The sequence below is a fragment of the Panthera pardus genome, unplaced genomic scaffold (assembly GCF_024362965.1).
Source record: "Panthera pardus isolate Hobbes unplaced genomic scaffold, ASM2436296v1 HiC_scaffold_15, whole genome shotgun sequence".
Lineage (NCBI taxonomy): Eukaryota > Metazoa > Chordata > Mammalia > Carnivora > Felidae > Panthera > Panthera pardus.
This window is the reverse complement of record NW_026526710.1, coordinates 74,481,341-74,503,698: the sequence shown is the minus strand read 5'-3', so window position 1 is coordinate 74,503,698 and position 22,358 is coordinate 74,481,341. Positions and strand designations below refer to the sequence as shown.

The following is a 22,358-nucleotide window of genomic DNA, read 5'->3' as shown; positions in this document are numbered from 1 at the left end:
CAGGAGCAGGTGCGCGCGGTTCCCCAGACCCCGCCCAGGAGCAGGTGCGCGCGGCCCCCAGGCCCCGCCCGGGAGCAGGTGCGCTCCGTCCCCAGGCCCCGCCCGGGCACGGGCGCGCGAGCCTCCTCCCGGCCCGCCCCTGGCCCCGGTCCCGGCCAGGCGCAGGTGCGTGCGGCTCCCCGCCTCCAAGTGGGAACGCGCGGCCCCCGTGGTGCCCGCCGAGCCCGGGCTGGATGGCCCCGAGGTCCGCGCCCGCCCCACCGCAGAGCGGCTCCGAGGGGGCGCCGAGAGCCGCCGCGAGTCACCCGCCGCTCAGCGCCGCGCCCTTGCCGCGCCCTTGTCGGCCTCCCCCTGCTCCTGCACCGGCCGCGAGGCCTTGTCGGGCCCGGGGGAGCCGCACTCCTGCAGCCCCCCGCCCGGGCGCGCCTCCAGGTCAGCGCATGGGTCGGGGAAGCGCGGCCCGAGGCCCGCGAACGAGTCGCAGCGCGGCGGGCTCTCCTCCTGCACCGGGCGGCCCACCGGCTCCCCCGCGCCGCCGCCGCCACCGCCGCCGCCGCCGCCGGGCCCCGCCGGGCCCTCCTGGGAGTTCTGGCTGACGTAGACCACGATGATGTCGCCCTTGAAGTTCATCACCTGCCCGCTGGAAATAAACGTGGAGTTACTGTTTCCAGTCACATTTCCTACAAGGGGAGAGGAAGAGAGAACACGCAGAGGATGAGTCATCGGCCCTTGGTGAGAACTTGGTCTTGTGATAGGGAAGTGTCCCAAGAAAGCAGGCTGTTCTAGCGGCGGCCTCTCCTCACCGACACCGTCTCTAACGCGCATCTGACACTCCGAGGGGCTCCATCATTTTTCATCTCAGCAGGCCTGACTGCGGCGGAAGAAGGAGGGGCAGAGAGGAGAGCGGCGAGACCACAGGCCACGCTCCAGTCGTCGTTTGCCACGTGGGACTCAGCTTGCTGAGAGCACAGCTGGGAGGTCGACTCACAGGTGCAGCTGCTACCTAGGAACGCGTGTGCATGATCTACCTGCAAGATCTACCTGCAGCAAACAGCCAGTGGCCTGGCCAGGTCCAGCGCGTCAGGAGGGGAACGCAGGGCAGGAGGAAAGGTCATTGCCAGATAGGACCCCGAGCCCACTTCAGCCCAGCCTCCCCTCTGACCAGTTGTCATCGCTTTTTGTACCTTCCAGGCAGGTCCCTGACAGTTCAGCCTTGGAGGGCCAGGGGGCCACCCAGGCTCAGTATTTAGCATGATTTAGTATTTAACCGATTTAGGTTAAATCAGTTTCCTTAACACTTCGTTTTTAACTCCTGGAACAAAAGAGATTCAGAAGACGAAAATGGAGAAAAACAAATCCTGTAAATCATTCTTTCCTCGGAAGCCTGAGGAGTGTTTTGTCCCGGGGGGGGGGGGGGGGGGGCTCTATATCACTTCTTTGTGGGTGACTGGATTTGGCCAGTCTTTAATTCATGGGCCTTTTGGAAAATAGAAAGTTCAACAAATGTTAGGAAACTTGCTACCCCTATTATTCTTCTATTTAAAGACTGATAGCTAGAAATGTCCCAGGTGAAAAGAAGTGCCATAAACCCAAGTAGATGCAGAAATGTCCCAACACTCAGTATCAAAAACAAAATCTTTCATTCTGACAGAGAGGTGAACAGCAAAATAGCTCCTCACTGTTAACTTCCTCTTTTTTTTTTCTCCTCTACTGTGACCCAGCTTTATAACAATTTATACACATTAACTTTCTATCACCACTCCACAAGAAGAGATTTTCCTCAAATTTGGAAGGCATGTTTTGGAGGGTCTAAAATACCAACAGCTTACAGGGAATCCCTTTGGGGAGCCTTCCCTCTACCCATAAGATACCTCCAGGGAAGCTGAAATGGAGGCCCAGTGACCCATGAAACGATAAGATTTAAAATGTGGGCAACTTAGGACGCCTGGGTGGCTCAGTCGGTCGAGTGACCAGCTCTCGATTTCTGTTTAGGTCATGATCTCACGGTTCTGGAGTTCAAGTCCTGCACTGGGCTCCATACTTGAAGCACAGGGCCTGCTTGGGATTCTCTCTCTCTCTCTCTCTCTCTGCCCCTCCCCCGCTTGCGCGCGCTCTCTCTCTCTCTCTCTCTCTCTCAAAAATAAGTAAAAACTTAAAATAAAATGTGAGCAACAAATCTGAAGATCTATGACTCATGCTATGTCTCCCACAGGCAGTTGTATGCAGTATATATTTCAAGATAGGTAGTGGTGGGGATTTATTTGCCTAATAACCCCCCAAGCAACACGGGGGCGGCCAGCTAGTATTCCCATTCACCAGCTAGCTGGATGGCTCCGCGTTCTCCATTTCCTCTGAAATATCCCAACAGGTGCTCAGAACATACACTGTACTCTAAGCTAGCAGTCTCCCTTCTAGTACGTCTATGCCTTTCTGCTCCCACCAGCTACCAAGGTGGTTCTCAGTTCTGTTTTTACCAGCTGAACTCATTAGTAAATGTTATTAACTATTTTGTGAAGTGGTAAAATCTAAGTGTGATAAAAAGGGGAAAGTTTGGGGCGCCTGGATGACTCAGCTGGTGAAGCGTCCGACTTCGGCTCAGGTCATGATCTTGTGGTTCACAGGTTCGAGCCCCACGTCAGGTGCTGTGCTGACAGCTCAGAGCCTGGAGCCTGCTTTGGATTCTGTGTCTCTCCCTCCCTCTGGCCCTCCCCTACTCGCACTCTGTCTCTCTCTCAAAAATAAACATTAAAAATTTTTAATAAAAAAAAAGGGGGGAAATGTTTCTGTAAAAACCCAAGTGACTGCTTTGCAAGGACCCAAATAAGAGGACTCGAGACAAGAGACAGCTTCAACAAACTGCTGAATTGGTGCGGTGGTGTGGGAAAGAGAACTGTGGAGAAAAGAAACAAAACGAAACACACGAAACATGCAAAAGGATCTCGCACTCACATTTGTTTTGCAAATGGCTGTAATTTCTCATTCCACCCTAAAGACATAGAGAGTGGAAATTAAGATTGTGAGGTTCATGTAAAAAAGTCTCAGGAAACTATCAACACCCAATACATATGGCCTTTACTAAAAATAGCGTGAACGTTAAGTTCTATGTTTTAAATTTAAAAAGATATTCAAGGGGCGCCTGGGTGGCTCAGTCGGTTGAGCGTCCGACTTCAGCTCAGGTCATGATCTCACAGCTGGTGAGTTCGAGCCCCACGTCGGGCTCTGTGCTGACAGCTCAGAGCCTGGAGCCTGCTTCGGATTCTGTGCCTCCCTCTCTGTCTCTCTGCTCCTCCCCCACTCATGCTCGCTCTCTCTCTCTCTCTCTCTCTCTCAAAAATAAATAAACATTAAAAAAAATTTTTTAAAATAAATAAAAATAAAAAGATATTCAAGAGGGGTGCCCGGGATGGCTCAGTCAGTTGGGTGTTTGACTCTGGATTTCGGCTCAGGTCAAGATCCCAGGGTCATGGGATCGAGCGTCGCATCAGGCTCTCTGCTGAGTGTGGAGCCTGCTTGAGATTCTCTCTCTCCCTCTGTCCCTCTCCTCAGTTTGTGCTCTCCTTTAAAAAAAAATTAAGTTTTTAAAAAGTATGATTTTCCCAGTACAGCTCCTCTAGTCTGTTGTGACAATGTCAGTGACTGGGTGATGCTCTTGTTCGTCCTTATAACGTAAAACTACACAGAGGGCATCGCTAACCACTGTGTGATTGATTTATGGTTTTGAATTTAATCTCCCATCTTCACCGTCTTCATACTGAGATTTATCTACTTAGGTCATGGTATATACAATTTCTCCCTCATTTTAAATTTTATTTTCCAACAAATCATCATCATGAATCCACTGTTGTTTACCTTCTTCCTTGTCAGAATCTTCATCTTGTCAGAGCTCTAGTAAAAGCCCGTGTTTTATCGTCTTGTACATCAAGATCCTGTTTAATTATTCACACTAAGAATTTTATCCCATGCCAATTGCCTCACAATATCTCTGATATAGGAGCTGTATTCTTTTTTCTTTCCCTTCCTCCTTCCCTTCCCCTCTCTTTTTCCAAAATGGAACTCAAATCCTTTTGCCCAAGATACATTTACACATTTCAGAATTCTTTGATTCATAGGCCGGATCAAGAATATTATTCTTTGAGGGGAGGTGGGGACAGGGTGGGGGAGGTGGACAAGACCTGTAAATTCCTAACAATTAAGATGTAAAGAAAAGTTATCTAGAATGAGTATGAGATTCTCAAACAATTTTATTCTTCACATGTGTTTTTTTTTTTTTCTCCTTTACCCAAAGTATAATTAATGACAAAAACCACCGTCGGTTGAGTCCCAGCCCGTTTCATCCACGCTGACTTTTTTGAGAGTAGTAAACTGGTACAGACTCAACTTCCTTAAAAAGCTTTACTGATTTCTCAATGACAATACGTGGCATCACAGCCATCTTCACGGGCATGTGACCTGTGCAGCTACGTGGGGCCCCGCACTCAGGAGGCCACACCGGGATTACTGCTCTACGGTCATCATCTTGAATTTCTTGTTAATTTCTGCACACGGACACCTCGTGTTTTCATTTTCCAGTGGGTTCTGGAAATTATGTAGTGGGTCCTGACCTGGCAGGCAGCCCTTGAAAGTATTGCTCTGGGGGGTGGTGGTGAGCACCTGTGTGGCCCAGTCGGTTAAGCATCTGACTCTTGATTTCCGCCCAGGTAACGATCTCATGGTTCATGAGTTTGAGCCCCACATCAGGCTCTGCGCGGATAGTGCTGAACCTGCTTGGGATTCTCTCCCTCCCTCTCTCTCTGTCCCTCCCCCATGCATGTGCTCTCTCTCTCTCTCAAAAAATAAATACACTTAAAAAAAGTATTACCCTGGGTTTTTCCCCTACACAGATGCTTTCGTTTAGCTTCGCTCTTTTTGGAGGTGACATCCTGTAGGTTGGCCATCTTTCAATATTGCTGAAGTGTTCGTGAATCTAATTTTCTGTACCGATAAAGAACTAAATGTTTAGTAAGACACTAAGCTGCAGAGGCTATCTTCTGGTGCCACTAAAATATGGATCCCATGATATGTTTCCATGGTAACCACAGTAATGGGAACAACACCCCAAATCCAGAATTTCTGAGTGCTCCCTCCGTGCCGGGCGGGCTGCTCTGTGCCCACCAGCCCGCAGCTGCCCTGTGTGTGAGCATTCCAGGTTTGCTTTCCCCCTCTGCTAACACTGCCTCCAGGATGGCAACTGCCAAACGGCCTTCTTTCCTCATGGCTCCTCCTCATACAGACTCACCTGCCTGGCATCTAATTATGTCAGTGTCATCCCGGTGCCGTGGTCCCTGAAGAGCAGAAGGGGCCAACTGGTGACTAAAGTGATGAGGTGTCAGTGGCTGCCTGAGTACAAGAGAGTGAGCAGTGGGGAGGGACAGAGGAGAGAGCAGGGGTCTGGAAGCTTCCGGTCTTGTTCCGCTCAGCCCTCCCTACCTGTGGGATTCGGGACAAGCCACCTAACACCTCTCCAGATTTCGGCCTGCTCAGTTTGTGAAATGAGAATCAAGTTTCAAGCCCCGCCAGCCTGGCAGGGTGCGGCCGCACGGAGCAGCACACAATACCTGTTAAACGAAAGAATGAACGCATGAATACCCGCAGGACGGCACAAGGGTCCAATGAGATGATGGGTCTGAAAATCCCTGGGAAAGAGAGAACCAGGCTCAGGTGCGCGGATGGCATCACTACCCCTGGAACGTAGTGTCTGTGCGTGTGCAACTCGCAGGGAAACGGATTGGTGCAATGTGCCAGGCGGTAATGTTATTTTCCAGCCCTGTCTTGTTGGAGGATCTCAACATGTCCTGAAGACGGAGAGGGAACTTCCCTCTAGAAATCTAACCAACTTCTGTTTTCTTCGCTGAAATAATTCACCATGACGGCTGTCACTGGTTTGAAGACTCATCGGTATAGTTCTACACTAAACCCCCATGGTCTCGTTTCTCCTCACCCAAGTCCGCTATGACCTGCCTGTAGCACGAGAGTCGATCAAGGTCAATTTAGAAGGAGCTGGTAATATCCTTATCCTGTAATACACCTCAGTCCTGAACTGTTCTTCTCAATAGCAATCATTCCTTAAAATGCGTTTTCTTCCTTTCAGGTCCCAGAGGTTGTATAGGGTTATGCAAGGGGCGCCTGGGTGGCTCAGTCGGTTAAGCGGCCGACTTCGGCTCAGGTCACGATCTCGCGGTCCGTGAGTTCGAGCCCCGCGTCGGGCTCTGGGCTGACAGCTCAGAGCCTGGAGCCTGTTTCAGATTCTGTGTCTCCCTCTCTCTGACCCTCCCCTGTTCATGCTCTGTCTCTCTCTGTCTCAAAAATAAATAAATGTTTAAAAAAATAAAAAAATAAATAAATATAGGGTTATGCAAGCTGACCAGAGAGGGCAAGGCCCTGCGATGGCGAGTTAGCAGGTCGCCATGGCAGCAAGCTGCCTGATCACGTGGGTGCTGAGGGGCCTCCTTTTCAGCATGGTTGCCGTGGCTTCTGCAGTTGATAGCGGCCCCTGAAGGGGTAGCTCTTTCCAGTGAGTGCCAAGGAAAGCCCCAGATTGTTCTGCTCTTAGAGGGGGACGCAGCCCTTGTTGGTAGCTAAGGGAAATATGAAAAGGGAGGGCGCCTGTGTGGCTCAGAGTCTGACTCTCGATTTCAGCTCAGGTCACGATCTCACAGTTCACAGGATGGACCCCGCCACAGGCTCTGTGCTGACGGCACAGTGTGCAGTTAGCGGGAGTCTGCTTAGGATTCTCTCTCTCTCTCTCTCTCTCTCTCTCTCTCAATCTCTCTGCCCCTTCCCCGCTTGTACTCTCGCACTCTCTCTCTCCCCCCCCAAAATAAATAAACATTAAAAAAAAGAAAATGTAACAAGGGAAGCATGGCGTAGATGAGGCTTATCCAAGATGCCTCACAAAGGCCTGAGACTTCGTTTCTACTGAGCCTCCAGGATAACAAGCAAAGCAAGGGTCCCTCCCCACCTTCCTTAACTTTCCTCAGCTGCCTTTCCGACAGCTTTCCCCTGCTAGGCTGCCCCCGGCAGTGACTGTAACTTCATGTCACTTGAGGACAAAGATGGGGTTGGAGGCATGGGAGAGAAAGAGCTTCCCTCACAAAAGAAGCGGCGATTGTGAAAACAGCAGCTCCTGAGACAACTGGCAGAAGGGAGGGGACTCCTAGGCCATGATAGGCATCACTTGCTGCGCAGACCCCACGTAAAGCAGCAGTGCGGCGGTTTAAGGTCTAGGCTTCATAACAGATAATCAGGATGTCACAATAGTCTACTCACCGCACCTGGCTGGCGCAGTCGGCTAAGTGTCCTACTTTGGCTCGGGTCATGATCTCGTGGGTCATGAGTTCCAGCCCCACGTTGGGTTCTGTGCTGACAGCTCGGAGCCTGGAGCCTGCTTCGGATTCTGTGTCTCCCTCTCTCTCTGACCCTCCCTCACTTATGCTCTCTCTCTCAAAAATAAATAAACATTAAAAAAAATTTTTTTTTAATAGTCTACTCGTCTCTCAACACAGGGAGACTGGGAATTGTATTTCAAGCTACCTAAAAGTGGGATTTGGGAGCCAGAATGACATGATGATTTTTATTAAATTAGAAATTTCAAAGAATTTCTAACATTAAACATGGATTGGTTCAGTTAAGATTAATATTTCATGTGACTTAACTAGCAGATTTTCCAGGTAACCTGAGAGCTAAAAATAGCACCGAAGTCAACAGAAACAAAGGCCAAATGAAGTGTCCCACCATGATCAGAAAGATGTCTACACTTTAATAAGTCCATGCATCCCAATGGCCAACTCCATGGAATTTCTATTTCTTGGGCAGAGAAAACAAGCTTCATTTTAAGAACTCAATTTCTGGCAGAATTCACATTTTTAAGCAAGGTAATACATACTCTTCTCAAAAGCTTATCATGTTGTTTAAAATGCATAACGTATGAATACTGAGTCAGAAGAACTATAGCAAATAATACCACCCAATTGTCATGTAGATTTTCTTCCAAGGAACAGAACTAAAAATATACACAAATACACTCAAACTACCCAGGCTACACGGAGTTCTTTTGGAATTTTTTAAAATCTTATTTTATACTTAACCCATATGCTTCTCATGTGATTTTCCTTTTTATGGAAATGTAAGCTCTGTTTTAGGCATTTGGAAGGAATGGAGTATATGATGATAAGGGCAGGGAACCAGTATTTAATAGTTCCATTCTGAATCATGCTCGAAAGTTAGTTAGAATGGCTTACGAATGAAACTCTTCCAGAGCGAGCCCCATCAGAACAGAGAGACAGCAAGCAGGAGTGAATTCAAGTATACAGGGAACAAATTTTTCATATATTTTGAAATAACGCATTGACTTCTAGTACCAATGAATATTGCCCAATAACCAAATCATAAAATGTCATTTTTAACTTACAGACTCACTGACCTAATACTTGCCCTTATAGTACTTAGCTAAAAGTGAAACCCAAGCTAGTGGACGGCATTCCAACAGGAGAGAAAAGAAAGTTAGAAACAGAGCATTGTCCACTGGGGGCCCCTGGGTGGCTCAGTCAGTTAAGCGTCCAACTTTGGCTCAGGTCATGATCTTGCAGTTCTTGGGTTTGAGCCCAGTGCCTGGCTCTGTGCTGACCACTCAGAGCCTGGAGCCTGCTTCAGATTCTGTGTCTCCCTCTCTCTCTGCCCCTTCCTCGCTTATTCTCTCTCTCTCTCTCTCTCTCTCTCTCAAATAAATAAATAAATAAATAAATAAATAAATAAATAAAATAGAGCATTGTCCATTGCCTGGGGGGAGTGGAGGGAAAGGGAAGAAAATTGAGGTAGGAAAGCCTTTATTTGTCCTTTCCGGGTGGAAATGGATGGTCAAGAATAGTCATGTCAAGAGAGGGGGACCCAGGGATGGGAGAAACGGGCAAGTGCCCCTTCATCTTCCAGTGCCCTTGGCTCCCAGGAATTGGCCTTGGTGTGTCTGTGCCATTTGCATGAACCAGCTCACCTTTGGCTCCTCCACCCAGGACACTGAGGTCTGTCCAGGATAGTTAATGCCTTCCGTCCCCTGCCTGGCCTCCCGCTCCCCAGGACAGACTGAAGAAGTAGGAGGTGGAGAGTGAGTTTAGGGAACAAACAAACATGGTCTCTTGTTCTCTAGTTACTCATGACTGGCTGAATGAATGAATGAGACGGACACACCGTGACTAAGTCACCTTGGGAGAAACTGGAAAGATCAGGTGTGGCAAAGCTCATGGAAATTCCCACTGAATGGTGCGGCTGTCTAGAGACCGCTCGTTGATAAAGGTGTGGGGGTGCCGGGCTCAGCGAGAAGGACAGAAAGCGCACAGAAGGGGCCGTGCAGGCAGCACGCCTGCCCTCTCTGCCCAGAAGTGGCATCTGAGCTGAGACCTGGAAGGACAGGAGGAGTGGGCGGTCTGGAAAAAGGGCCAGTGCACGGGCGGGGTGGCTGGCACTAACAGAAGCACAGAAGAGGAGAGTGAGGGGTGTTCGTACTAAAAGGGGCTGGCTTTGGCCAGAACCGAGGTGGGTGAGCGGGGGAAGGAGAGAGCAGGCTGTGATCTCAAGTTACTGATTTCTTCAGTTGTCCACTCCTTCACCTCAATCCCTACTTGCTTGGCAAGCTTTCCTAAGTCTCTGTGGCTCAGTAGACTGTCAATAAAGAGATGACAGAAAAATCAATACGTAGCTGGTGTTCGTTAATAATCACTGTGGGCCCTGTAAATAAACAACGGTTTCCAGCTCAAAAGTGGCCGAACCAAGTAAATGATTTCAGGGGCCAAAAACAAGTCACCAGTCACTGCAGACACATTATTCTTTCTTCCACAGGAAATAATTTTCTAGACACAGTGAGAATTCTCCAAACTCCAGGTGAAAGGATTTGTAACCAAGGTAACCACCATTACGTCATCAGGATAGTAATTTAAGATGTAAATTAAGAAGTGGTTATAGAAGACATAACCAAATGTATGTGTTCCCCTTATGGGTCTTTGCTAACAATTCTCACTGTTCTCTAAGAGTTACAACACTGAGGCGCGCCTGGGTGGCTCAGTCGGTTGAGCGTCCGACTTCGGCTCAGGTCATGACCTCATGGTTTGTGGGTTCGAGCCCCACGTCGGGCTCTGTGCTGCCGGCTCGGAGCCTGGAGCCTGCTTCGGGTTCTGTGTCTCCCTCTCTCTCTGCCCCTCCCCCATCGTGCTGTGCCTCTGTCTCTCAAAATAATAAACATTAAAAAGAAAGAATTATAACATTGAGAAAATAGCCTTAACGTTGGATATTATTTTTAAAAGTTATGCTTGTAGAACTGTTTGGAGAACCATCATGCGCTCCCAAGGGATGCTGGGTGTGAAGGAGATACTCCCCCCGCCCCTACTGAGGAAGTACCCAATCATGTCATTGTTTCCAGAAACCACTTGATTTGGTTGCAAGTTTTTTTACATTATTATTTTTGAGAGAGAGCGAGAAAGAGACAGCGTGCAAATGGGGAAAGGGGCAGAGGAAGAGAGAGAATCTGAAGCAGGTTCCATGCTCGCCACAGAGCCCCATGCAGGTCTCAACCTCATGACCGTGAGATCGTGACCTGAGCCAAAACCAACAGTCAGACGCTCAACCAACTGACCCACCCAGGCGCCTCCGGAAGTTTAAAACATTAAAACCCACACCTAAAAATCTAACACCCAATAAAAAAAAAGCCACCTCCTTCAAGTCCTCGAGAGCACAGTGGCTTGCAGGAGATCAAATACAAATAGACCTCCCTCTGATTTTTCACTCAAGCTCCATTCTTTCACACATTATATAGAACGTACATTATGACAATCTTAAAAAAAAAAAAAAAAAAAAAGCAATAATGAGGAAGTGCTATTTTGACCAGAAACCAGAAGGCGTGTTCATGCAGAAGCAATTATGGAGAGAATAGCACAGCCTCAAAAATCAGTCTGGCTGCTGCTTCTCCTCGGGCTAGAATGAACTTGGCCCTCTTGCTGGCATCCACACGCGGGCTCTCACGGATGTTTTGCATGGCTAAGCACCAGATGAACAGAGAGAAAGCAGTGTAAACTTTCTGCAAATTAACACCACTTAGTTGATGACACGCTTTTTTTTTTTCTTTCCTCTATGCCTAGCTGTTTAGTGCTGGAGAAAAGAAATGATAATAAAAACCAGACTAGGGCATTGTTTTAACTCTTTACAGGAGACTACAGATCTAGCTTTTGGCTTTGTGACACTAAGAAAAAAATCTCTCTTTAAGTTCGGCCAACATGGGGCGCCTGGGTGGCTCAGTCAGTTAAACATCCGACTTTGGCTCAGGTCATGATCTCACGGTTCGGGAATTCGAGCCCTGCGTCAGGCTCTGCACTGACAGAGCCTGGGAAGGCTTGGGATTCTCTCTCTCTCCCCTTTGCCCCTCCTCCACTTGCATCCCCCCCCCCAATAAATAAACTTAAAAAAAAAATAAACAAATTCGACCAACTCTTCTTCCAACAGTTGCTGAAGTTGTTCACACAGTGGCAGTCTTACTAAGACATGGCCACGGCCACACTCAGCTTTGGTTTCCCAGCTCTCCACAGTCCCAAATGCTAGTGTTTCGTATGTCTCTATGACCGATAGGAAGAAAATTAACCACTAAAAAAAGAAGTCGAATCATACAAACGAAGAGTAGAGCCCAACTTTCAGTTATGGAAATTCCTTAAGATCTTAACGTTGAGGTCTTCTGAAGGAAGAACACATCGGTTCTTTGAAAATATCCCCAAACGCATCTCCTCCTTTCAGTCTGAGAATTGATATGATAGAATTTACACCTCAGGAAGTTTGTGTAGTTACAGCAAAACCACAAAGCTTAGAAGACAGACTAAAGCACACTCTTCTATCAAATGAGCCAGGGGCCATCGCCAGCATGAGGCAGAAGAGACTCTGTGTTTTGGGTAGGACCTAGCTACCTCAGGGTTATAAAATCATTCAAAGACCAGCTGCTGGTACTGCTTGTGGTCTAAATAAAGAGGCAGGAAAGAAAAAGAAAAAGGCATCCTAGGATACAGGTGGTCCACGAATGGGCTTTTTTCCTTTTCCTTTTTGAGGGTGGGAGGAGTCTGTGACGCCCTTTATGTTTTTTTTTTAAGTCTGTTTGTTTGTTTATTTAGAGAGCCAGCGGGGGAGGGGCAGAGAGAGAAGGGGACCGAGGATCCCAAGCAGGCTCTGTGCTGACAGCAGACAGCCCAACGCGGGGCTCGAACACACGCACCGTGAGACCGTGACCTGAGCCAAAGTCGGATGCTCAACTGACCAAGCCATCCAGGCACCCCCTGTGAAGCCCTTTAAATGGTATACGTGCACTGATTCATTTTTCTGGAGAAAGTGTCTATAGCTGTCGGAAGACTCTCAGAGAGATCCCTGACCCCCCATGTGGTAGATAAAACCCAGAGCTCACACTACCAGCGGCAAGGTTCCTTGTAACTACATGATGAAACAGACGGCGTCTCAGCCTTGGGGAAAAAGTTATTGTAATTGGTGGGCTATTCGTGCTCAAGCAGTGATGCAACGGTAAGTCTCTATCATGATTTTAAACTGTAAAATTATCCTCCTCGTTCCATAAATACATTATATGCAGTGGCTGTAAAAGGGGCTTCTCATATAAAGCATCAAAGGACATTTATACTGCATCGTGAATTTGGTATCGAACCGAGATACTCTCCATAAATATTAATTGATTAAGAATTAACTAAACAATGTTTGTCCCCTGAAAATTATAAAAGCTTTCTCTGGAGCTTTGAGGAGTAGGTTGCTTTAAAAACAGAAACAGAACCCAGAAATCTGAGGGAACGCCTTGACTTCAGCCAGTCCCGAGGTCAATGCTGCCATTGCTTTGGGAGGCTCACTGCCGGGGGCGGGCGGTGAGGCATGTGTAAATGAAGACAGTCCCGGGGGCTGGAGGATACAGTCACACACCCGCCACAAACCCAACGTGCGGACGGGGTCAAAACCCACCCTGCAAAGAGGTCTATCAGGAGGAAACGTGCGAGCAAAATTTTCCCCACGTTAGCATCCTTCCTCCCCAAATGGTCTGTGACACTTGCCTTCAAACACTGCATAAAGCAACAGGCCTTTTTTAAAGCTCAGAAGGAAGGGACCAGGAAAATCACTTACCAGATGCAGGTGGCTGGTCACCGGAGGGGCTTCCAGACCCCAGGCCTCCCCTCATCGAGCCGGGAAGCCTTACGTCGGCCCCGTCCGTGGGCTGGCCTGTCCCGTCGGCTGCTTCTTCAGGCGGGGGGCCCATGCCATAGGCGCACTGGGGCAAAGGTCCACTTTTCGGGGAAGGCGTGAGGGGTTCCCGGTCCTCCCCGGGAGGGTTTCTGCAGCCTGCGCAGCCCTCTGCAGAGCTGGGGCTGGCTGCCCAGTGGGGGCAATTGCCACCCTCCACTTCTTTTTGCAAGTACTTTTCGGGGGCTATGGGAATCCAGTCGGTCCTGCACGGGGGCTCCGTGAAATTGCAGCTTTCAGAATCCACCAAGCCCTCTGTCCCAGTGAAGCACTGGCTTAAACTGTCATTCTCCCCCACCTCCAGGGGCTCAGGGAAAGGGGGTGTGGATTTGCTGCCAGGCCGAGGGAGGGACAGTGAAGAGTCTGGGGTCTGGGAGGGCCTGTCTACATATTCGTCTTCCGTGGGCATCTGCCTGAAGGGGTCCCCCTCAATCTCGCTGACCAAGGTGAGCATTCCAGCATCTTCTCCCTGTGCACAGGGACCACCCCCTGAGCACACACCGCCACAGAGGCCAATGCCGTCTGGACAGCACATATCTTCGGGAAACATCTTCTCTTCCAGAGTCAGCAGTAAGACACCTTCACAGATTTCACGCTGACTAGAGGCTTCCATATGAGTGCTGCTAAAATTGTTGCCTGAGGACTCCTGCAGATTTCAATTCAGAAGGCACAGGTATTAATGCCCACACTTACTAGAACATGTTCCTGCTAAACACAGCTGAAAATGGTTTATAGTAATTATTTCCACCGTGACAAGTACAGATGGACCACTCACTGGGTACTTTGCCTGTGTTATTTAAAATTACAGTGGGGGAGAACCCTAAAATGGAATCCAACCAGAAACGAATGAATCAAACTGCATTTCCCACGAACAGCACGTTCACACCCAAATAAGGCAAAGGGCTAACTCAACTTTAGAACACAGTGTTTTGTCCATATACGTTCAATCTAAATTAAAAAAAAAAAAACAAAACAAACCTGTAAACAAATAATGAATACTAGCTAGTAGCTTTGTTTTTTGCTGTGGTACAGTTTAGTAATTGTGAAACTACTGTCTCTGTGTTCCGTCATTGAGCCAATGAGCAAATATACTGACAGTAACGGGAGCCACATTTCATCCGGTTGGGAATGGGAGAGGGGAGATTCAAATCCAGGTAAGGGAAAGACCGAACGAATCCTGTGGTGTTGGGATTGGGATTGGGATTGGAATTGGGAGAATCAGGATGAGCTCCCGGTTTAAAGTTTATATTCTTCATGCCTTAAAGACAATAGATTTAAGGGACAGAATCAGGTAATTGAAGACATATTAATAATTAATAGCACATGTGGATAATAGTTCGTAACACTATTACATTTCTTGATTTTGATAAAGGTTCTAAGGTTATGTAAGAGAATGTGCTTGCTCTTAGGAAATTCACCCTGAAGCATTTAAAGGTATAGGAGCATGATGTCTGCCTTTCACTCTAAAATGCACCACGAATAAAAGCACACATAGACATACACACACAGACAGACGGCCAATGATACAGTATAAGCAATTGCTGGGTCTGAGTTTAGGGCATGTGGCAGTTTTTTGTGTGCTATTCTCACTGCTTTTCTATAATTTTGAATATATCAAAATTAAAAGTTACCAAAATAACTCTTTTCAATCACTCTGGAGTAAAGGAAAATGGCAGCTCTTTCCTACTCAGAATCTGTCCTAGGCGATCAAGACTGGCACCAGAAAGCAACATAACTGATGTATGTGCACAGAGATGATGCGTGGCATGAAATGCAAAGAAAACAGCATTTAGATGAGCAGCTGTGTGGGCTTTGGCTTATCCTGTAGCGACCAATCCTGGGATTGGAGGCTCCGTCCCTCCAGGCTGTACCCCTTTCCCAGCGGGGCTCGGCATTTGACTATTAACCGCCACAGTTAGATGTACTAACATGACTACATGTTAGTAGTCAACAGCCTACTGTTAAAAGTACGTTAAGGAGACACTTAAGACTTTTAAATTTACCTTATTTCCACTTAGGCGGCCGCAAGCCTCATTGACCCAGTGCCACAAATTAGCTAGAAAAACAAAGTAAGGATAAGAACTTCATATTATTATTTCCTCTAATTCAGTATTCTTGACCACTCTGTCAGCTGCGTGTATCTCTAAACACAGTCCTCTGCAAGTCTTTTCAGTGAGAGTTCCTGAGAGTGAAAACATTAAAAAAAAAAAAAAAAGAAATCAACCAATTCAAAGACTCTTCCTACCAAAACCAGAAGTTTCTGATCTCTGCAAAGCCCAAGTATCACGCACTAACGTTCTTCCAAATTCCTCTGGGCACACTCGGAGCGGCTGTTAGGACTTCAGGGGTTGTCCTTCCCTTTGCAAGTTTTCTTTGATACGAGGGAAGAGGGACTGGCGGGTGGGGCTGGGCGCTGCGGGGGGAATAAAGAAGACACTGGTCTGGGACACTGACTTTCCAGTACCCTAACTCCAATGTCTGTACAACACAGGGAAATTGCACGCCGGAAGGCTGTGGCAGGCTCCCCTGAGCTCCAGCGGGCCCCGAGTCCATAAAACCTATGAATTTATGTTCTACAAAGATAAAATTTTAGCCCACCTCCGCTGACTTTGATGGGCGGGGGGTGCTGTCCATTCTCCATTAGAAGATAATCAGGTCATGATAATAGCTAATGCTCCCTATTACATGACCTTGTCCGGTCCATTTCACTTCTCTGAGTCTCAGTTTCCTCATCATGAAACAGGAGAAATATCAGCACCCGCCTTATGGTGCCGTTGTGATTTCGTGACTGCGCGTAAAATGCGTAAGCGTGCTGGCACAGGATAAATATTCAATATGTGTCAGTTACTGCAATGACCTTTGTTATTAGTTTCGCGTCTTTTCTGTATTTTTGAAATTACACAAAAATAAAGTTACTCCAAATAAAAGGAAACCTGTAGCTCTTCCCTTGGAGGGATCAATACTAGATAATCCCAAATGGTACTAAGAAAGGATACTTGTACGCATAGGGGATACTCATAATTACTAAGATGATCTCTCTCCCAGATGACTGCAAAAGCCCTCCTAACTGTATGTCTGCATCCACTCTTACTGCAACCCCAAAGCTGTTTTCCATCTACAACCAGAGGGCTGTTTTCACTGCTCTTTGCTAAGGATAAGGAGCAAACTCCGAACCCAAGCCTGCAGCGCTCCATCATCTGGCCACCCCTCCCCGTCCAGTTCCATCTCACGCTGGTCCTGACTTTCTGCTCCAGTGGCACTAACCTTAACTAATGCCAACTGGCCTTCAGATCTCAGCTCCCTATCTCTTCTGGGAGACCCTTGCTGGCCCCAAGGTCAGAGGACCCCCTGTTATCTGCTCACCTACAGCTCTGTAATTTCCCTTTTTAGCACTCAGTCTCACTGTGGTGCTCGGTAACGAGCCCCCAGTGCCAGTCCCATCCCTGGTAGCCAAAAAACGTGTGCCCTGTGAACAGATGAAGGGAAAGCCAACAGCTCTAAACCTTCATTCGGTAATTGGTAGACCCATCGTCTTTCTCACTGAGAAGATATGGCAGTAAGAGATTATTACAGAGACAAAAACTAAAAAAAAAAAAAGATCAGAAATCTGTTTATCTCACATAAACTCCACAAGTGACCCTCACCATCTGAACATGCATTATTCAAATCCCTAGTTACTGGGTCGCTAGGGAAGTGGAGCATCGTTAAATAAAAATATTCAATAATGAGTAGACTCAAAGAGAACAGAACACTGCTCTCTGCTTAACATAAGCATCTTCAAACATCATCTTCCCTGTTTAAAAACTTTTGATTGCCCCGTGTTACATTAAGTAACGTGACGTTAATGGAAACAGCAAGATATGTGAGGTTTCATGAAGTCCATGCATGTGATATAGGAGAACTGATCGAACCACAGCCAAGCCGAGGTGGATATGACAAACACCCGAGCAACTGAAAATGGAAAAAGGATGGCGGGACAACAGGTGCTCCAAGAGAGGAAGATCTGACCTCGAAAGTATGAAGAAATCGCTCAAGGAATCCTTTCTTAGAAACGACACTCTTTCAGCTTTGTCGTGTAGAAGCCAAATGTGATGTGAGGCTAAAAGGCACTATCGGTTGCTGTTGCTATAAGGTAACACCCGATTATTCATTCTAAGAACAAGCACCTAAATTTTACTGAATAGAAGATAATTTATTTTCATAATTTCATTTTCATATTGCAAGGTAAGACCCCAGTCAAAACTTTATGTCTGCCATTTACTGGAACATTTGTCTCTATTTTAAGTGGGTGCATTAAAAATGTTGGTATTCTTGAGGTGCCTGGTGGCTCAGTTGGTTAAGCATCCGACTCTTGATTTTGGCTCAGGTCATGATCTCACGGTTCACGAGACTGAGCCCCACATCGGGCTCTGCGCTGATAGCACAGAACCTGCTTGGGATTCTCACTCTCTCCCTCTCTCTCTGCCCCTTCCCTGCTCGCTCTCTCTCACCCTCTCGATCTCAAAATAAATATTTTGGGTGATTCAGTTGGTTAAGTGTCTGACTTCAGTTTAGGTCATGATCTCACGGTTCCAGGGTCCGAGCCCTGTGTAGGCCTCTGTGCTGACAGCTCGGAGCCTGGAACCTGCTTCAGATTCTGTGCCTCCCTTTCTCTGCCCCTCCCCCACTCTCAACTTACCTCTCTCTCTCAACAATAAATAAATATTAAAAAATACTTTTTCAATATTTTTTAAAAACGTTGGTATTCTTGGAAAAAGGCAACTCATTCACACCTGATGATCTATCCTGCGTGAACACACAGCCTAAGAGTCATCAGTTCCTGAACCTAGAAAGGTATCTGCTTTCTTTAAGATTACTTTTCAAAAACCAGTGTAGATACAATACCTGTTACTGCTTTCCCTTTTTTCCTATAGTAAACACCAAAGATGACAGCAGCGACTAATGCCACAGATATGAAGAGAAGCAGAATAATTAAACCGGGCAAGTATATCTTGGATTCTGTATTGGAAGAAAATAAGAAAAAGGTGTTAAAGATGGTTTCATATCATTCTCTAGTTATTTTAATTGTTGTTTAAAAACAAAACCCTTTGAATCAAACCCCAGAGTGGAGGACGCTGGTCTGACAGCAGAGAAGAAGGACAGTCCCCAACTCTGATGGCAGGTGTGCAGAGAACGCTGACCTCTGGAAGGGGGAAAGTGACTTTGCTGCCAGCCTCACACCTGGCGTCCCTCCGCAAGCCAGCCCAGGGCTGTCTTTAAACATTGCTATTTTAGCACAACTCTAATCATGCTGACCATGCCATCTAGATCCATCTTTGCTTACCAAGAACGACACCTCATTCCCTCCAGCTGGACGGCCTCCGAGGCCAAAGGAAGCCCCTTATCCTATCTCTTTCCAAAGAACAACGTGGCACCAGGGTTCTGCCGGTCGTGAGAACAGAACCATGGCCGTCCTGCCAAGTGTTTCAGGTAGGTCATCTACAACACAATGTGACACAACCATTTCTCCCATCCCTCTTGATCACTTCATTACTAGAACCTTTATATGATGGGTTCTTGGTTTACATGCCCTGGTTTCCAGGACTCCCGCCTCTCCTTTCCTTCTGTCTTGTTAAGAGTAGCTTTTGGGTTGCCTGGGTGGCTCAGTCGGTTGAGCGTCCAACTTTGGCTCAGGTCATGATCTCACGGCCCATGAGTTCAAGCCCCGCGTCGGGCTCTGTGCTGACAGCTCGGAGCCTGGAGCCTGCTTCGGATTCTGTGTCTCCCTCTCTCTCTCTCTGCCCCTCCCCCGTTCGTGCTCTGTCTTTCTCTCTCTCAAAAAAAAAAAAAAAAAAAAAACCCAAACATTTAAAAAAAATTGTAGCTTTTCATTCCCTCAGTTGTTTCCAATGTTATCTTTAAAATGGTCTTTTTTTAATGCTGCTCTGTGTTAACTCCATGTGCGGAACGCTTAGGTGTCGTCCTGTTTCCCAAAATGTCAAACCTAAACCCTTAATTAGCCCCATTAATCTGTGGCCTGGGTTCTCTTGCCTCATTACGAGGGTCTTCCTGCTGTGTGCGCCATCTCCAGTGCTGCCATATCTGGACCCACCTCTGCCCCATGTCACTCCCCTTGGTAACCAGCATCCAGTTGACAAAAGCTGTCAACTTTTCTGTCAAGCTTTGATCACTTAAGCTACTTAAAATTAACTTGATCTACAAAACGTGCCGTATATAACAATAGCGATACTCTAACTCTAGCTGGTGACCAAAATCTCCCACAGACACCCTTACTGTGATCTCCACTATCCTGCCATATTTGGGCATTTTAATTCATGTTTATAGCTCCATTTCTTTTTTCTTTTCTTTCTTTGTTTCTTTCTTTCTATTTTTGCATATATGAATATTTTATTAGTCATCCATTCCAGCAGGAAATTTTCAAGTAAACAACATATGTCGAGTTAGAACACCGACGGAGGTGAAGGGGGACCACAGATAAGATGGGATGAAACTGAGGTGAACCCCTTCAGGCACAGCATGTACTTTGGAAGACATCTAGAAGAGCGGACGAGACTGGGCATATCTATAACCAACCCGCTCTGTTTAAACATACCATTTGGTGGCTTTGTAGACGGCAGAGAAGAACTGCAAACCACATCTGATTTATCGGTCCCATGACGTACTTCCGTCTCTCCGAGAACGCTACAGCTGTGGAGGTAGAATTGGTTAAGTACTCGGTTTCATATTCTTGTTTTTTAAAAAACAACGCTACACAAGGCTCTACTCCACTAGATTGCTAGCTCCTTCAGGAGAAAAACTGAGGTCTTCCTGCACACGGGAATCCCCAGTGCCTGTCACACACTGTAAGGGTGGACAAATGAATGAGCAAAAGTAACCACTGCCAGGGTTCTCTAAGAACTAGTCTGAGACTGTGCTCTGGAAAAGAGCATTGGTGTCTTCACTAAAGATGCCAAATGGTTCAGTGGCCTTGGCTGAGTGATAAACTTTTGCTGAATGCTTTTTTGAAGCTGAAAACACAAAAAATCTTTTTCAACATAAAACGTGAGTAAGTGGATTAGAAAATAAATATCTAATGAGAATTACTATATTGGGAATTTTTTAGGATTCAATACATGTATTTATATTAGTATTCAATAAAAAGCACACAATGGAAGGACCCAGGGATTCCACTATATATACATATAATTTCACTGCACACACACACACACACACACACACGCATTAAGTGCGAAACAGTATATATACACGAGATGATGCACTGAGAATTATTTATTACTGTGACAGACTAGAAACTACTTAAATGGCTATCAAAAGGGAAATTATTAAATAAAATGATGGTATAGCTCTATGGTGAAACACTAGCGACCAAAAGCCACAAAGATCTAAGTCAACAAACATGGAATGAGCTCCCGTTAGCATATATTATGTGAAGAAGCCCAAGATGTGTAGAGTATGCAAACATTTACATGAACAGGAGGCTTCCATATGCACACACACACACACACACACACACACATATCTCTGGGCAAATATACCCCCGGTGGTGTGGGGAAGCTGGGAAGCGTGGGAGCGGCGAGGGAATGATAATAAACATCATAAGTCATTCTCAAGTAAATAAGGTTAGAAAAGAGGAAAAAAGAAGCTGCAACTGGAAGTCAAAGATTCGATCCAACTGAATCTAAATAGTACAGAGCTCCTGTCACACATCAAGTTGAAGACCGTGCAGGTGGAGTTTAAAATCAAACTCAGGGCACCTGGGTGGCTCAGCTGGCTAAGCCTCACACTTCGGCTCAGGTCGTGATCTCACAGTCCGTGAGTTCGAGCCCTGTGTTGGGCTCTGTGCCGACAGCTCGGAGCCTGGAGCCTGCTTCGGATTGTGTCTCCTTCTCTCTCTGCCCCTTCCCCACTCATGCTCTCTCTCTCAAAAATGAATAAATGTTAAAAAAAATTTTTTTTTTTAAATAAAATAAAATCAACAAACTCTCTTGGCTCCTCTGTTGTCACTTACTTGGTCCAAGGTTTGCATTTTTCTGTGGAAGAGAAGGCATCTGAGAAGGAGCCCACAAGGCAGGGCTCGCACACTGTGTCCTTGTTGAGCTGCACTGTCAACAAAATGGACAAAAGAACAAACAAAACAAACAGGCACACTTAGAGATCGGCCAGGCTGATGGCCCCGAGGACCCGAGATCAGGAGCCCCGCCAGTGCCTCCAGCCTCCCCACTCCCACTGTCACCGCCTACGGCCGATTGCTTTGGTTCGTCCTGGCTGTAGAGGGCCCAGCGTCCCAGAACCGCCCTTAGAAAGGTAACTGGCTCACTGTCAGGCTACTGACATCAGCGTCTGAGTTAGGGACTCATGCTTTGCTGTTCAGAGCCGCTGTCCTGGTCACGTGGGGAGCCTGCTGTCTGCCTTGTTTTAACCAGGCACCTGTCCGATCTCCCCTCTCAGCCTTTTGGGTTCATAGCAGTTTTTGTCTACAAAGGATGGCAGCCTTTTCACAGCTTTTAAGGCAAACTTCCTGTCATGACTCCTGACCAGCTAAATCTTACCAGTCCGAACACTAGAATGTTTGTAACAAGGTTTTCTCTAACAAAAACAGAAACAAAAGCAACCCTTCCCCAAAAAACCCTACGGATCCTACGGATCTCCTTCTCTTAAACTAAGAGTTGGTAGCAAATGTTTTCTAAAAAGGGCCATACAGTAAATATATTAGGCTTTGCAGGCCTTCTGATCTCTGTAATTACTTGTAGCATGAAAATACCATAGACAATATGTTAAAAAAAACAACAACAACAACAACAACGATATGGCTGTGTTCCAATAAAACTCTATTTACACAAACACAGTGGTGGGATGGAGTTTGGACCCCTGCCTTAATCCATGGCAGTTCAGGCAGAAATTGGTTGTGGTTAGGAAGCCTTCTTCAGATCTCTAACATTCCTCATCAACTGTGTTATCAAAATAGGAAATATCTCCAATTTCCTAGGTCTATTATCCTTACTGTAACTGACACGTGATGACCCTTTGGTAATTCCAATAAAGAAGCACATTGGTGGAGCGCCTGG

The 22,358-nt window shown here is 46.8% G+C and overlaps 1 protein-coding gene across 3 annotated transcripts in view; it reads right to left on the bottom strand.

Moving 5' to 3' along the window:
- Positions 1–312: 312 nt before the first annotated feature.
- TNFRSF11A (TNF receptor superfamily member 11a) overlaps positions 313–22,358 on the bottom strand; it is a 54,346-nt gene continuing 32,300 nt past the window's right edge. For 2 of the 3 annotated variants that reach the window (XM_053902801.1, XM_053902800.1), the window contains 6 exons: positions 21,302–21,390; positions 19,886–19,980; positions 18,178–18,291; positions 15,297–15,349; positions 13,177–13,939; positions 313–680 (listed from right to left, as the gene is read on the bottom strand). In XM_053902801.1, the coding sequence (XP_053758776.1) occupies positions 313–680; positions 13,177–13,939; positions 15,297–15,349; positions 18,178–18,291; positions 19,886–19,980; positions 21,302–21,390 (1,482 nt within the window). Of the gene's footprint in view, positions 681–13,176; positions 13,940–15,296; positions 15,350–18,177; positions 18,292–19,885; positions 19,981–21,301; positions 21,396–22,358 lie in introns of all 3 variants that reach the window. The other variant, XM_053902799.1, reaches the window with a different exon arrangement.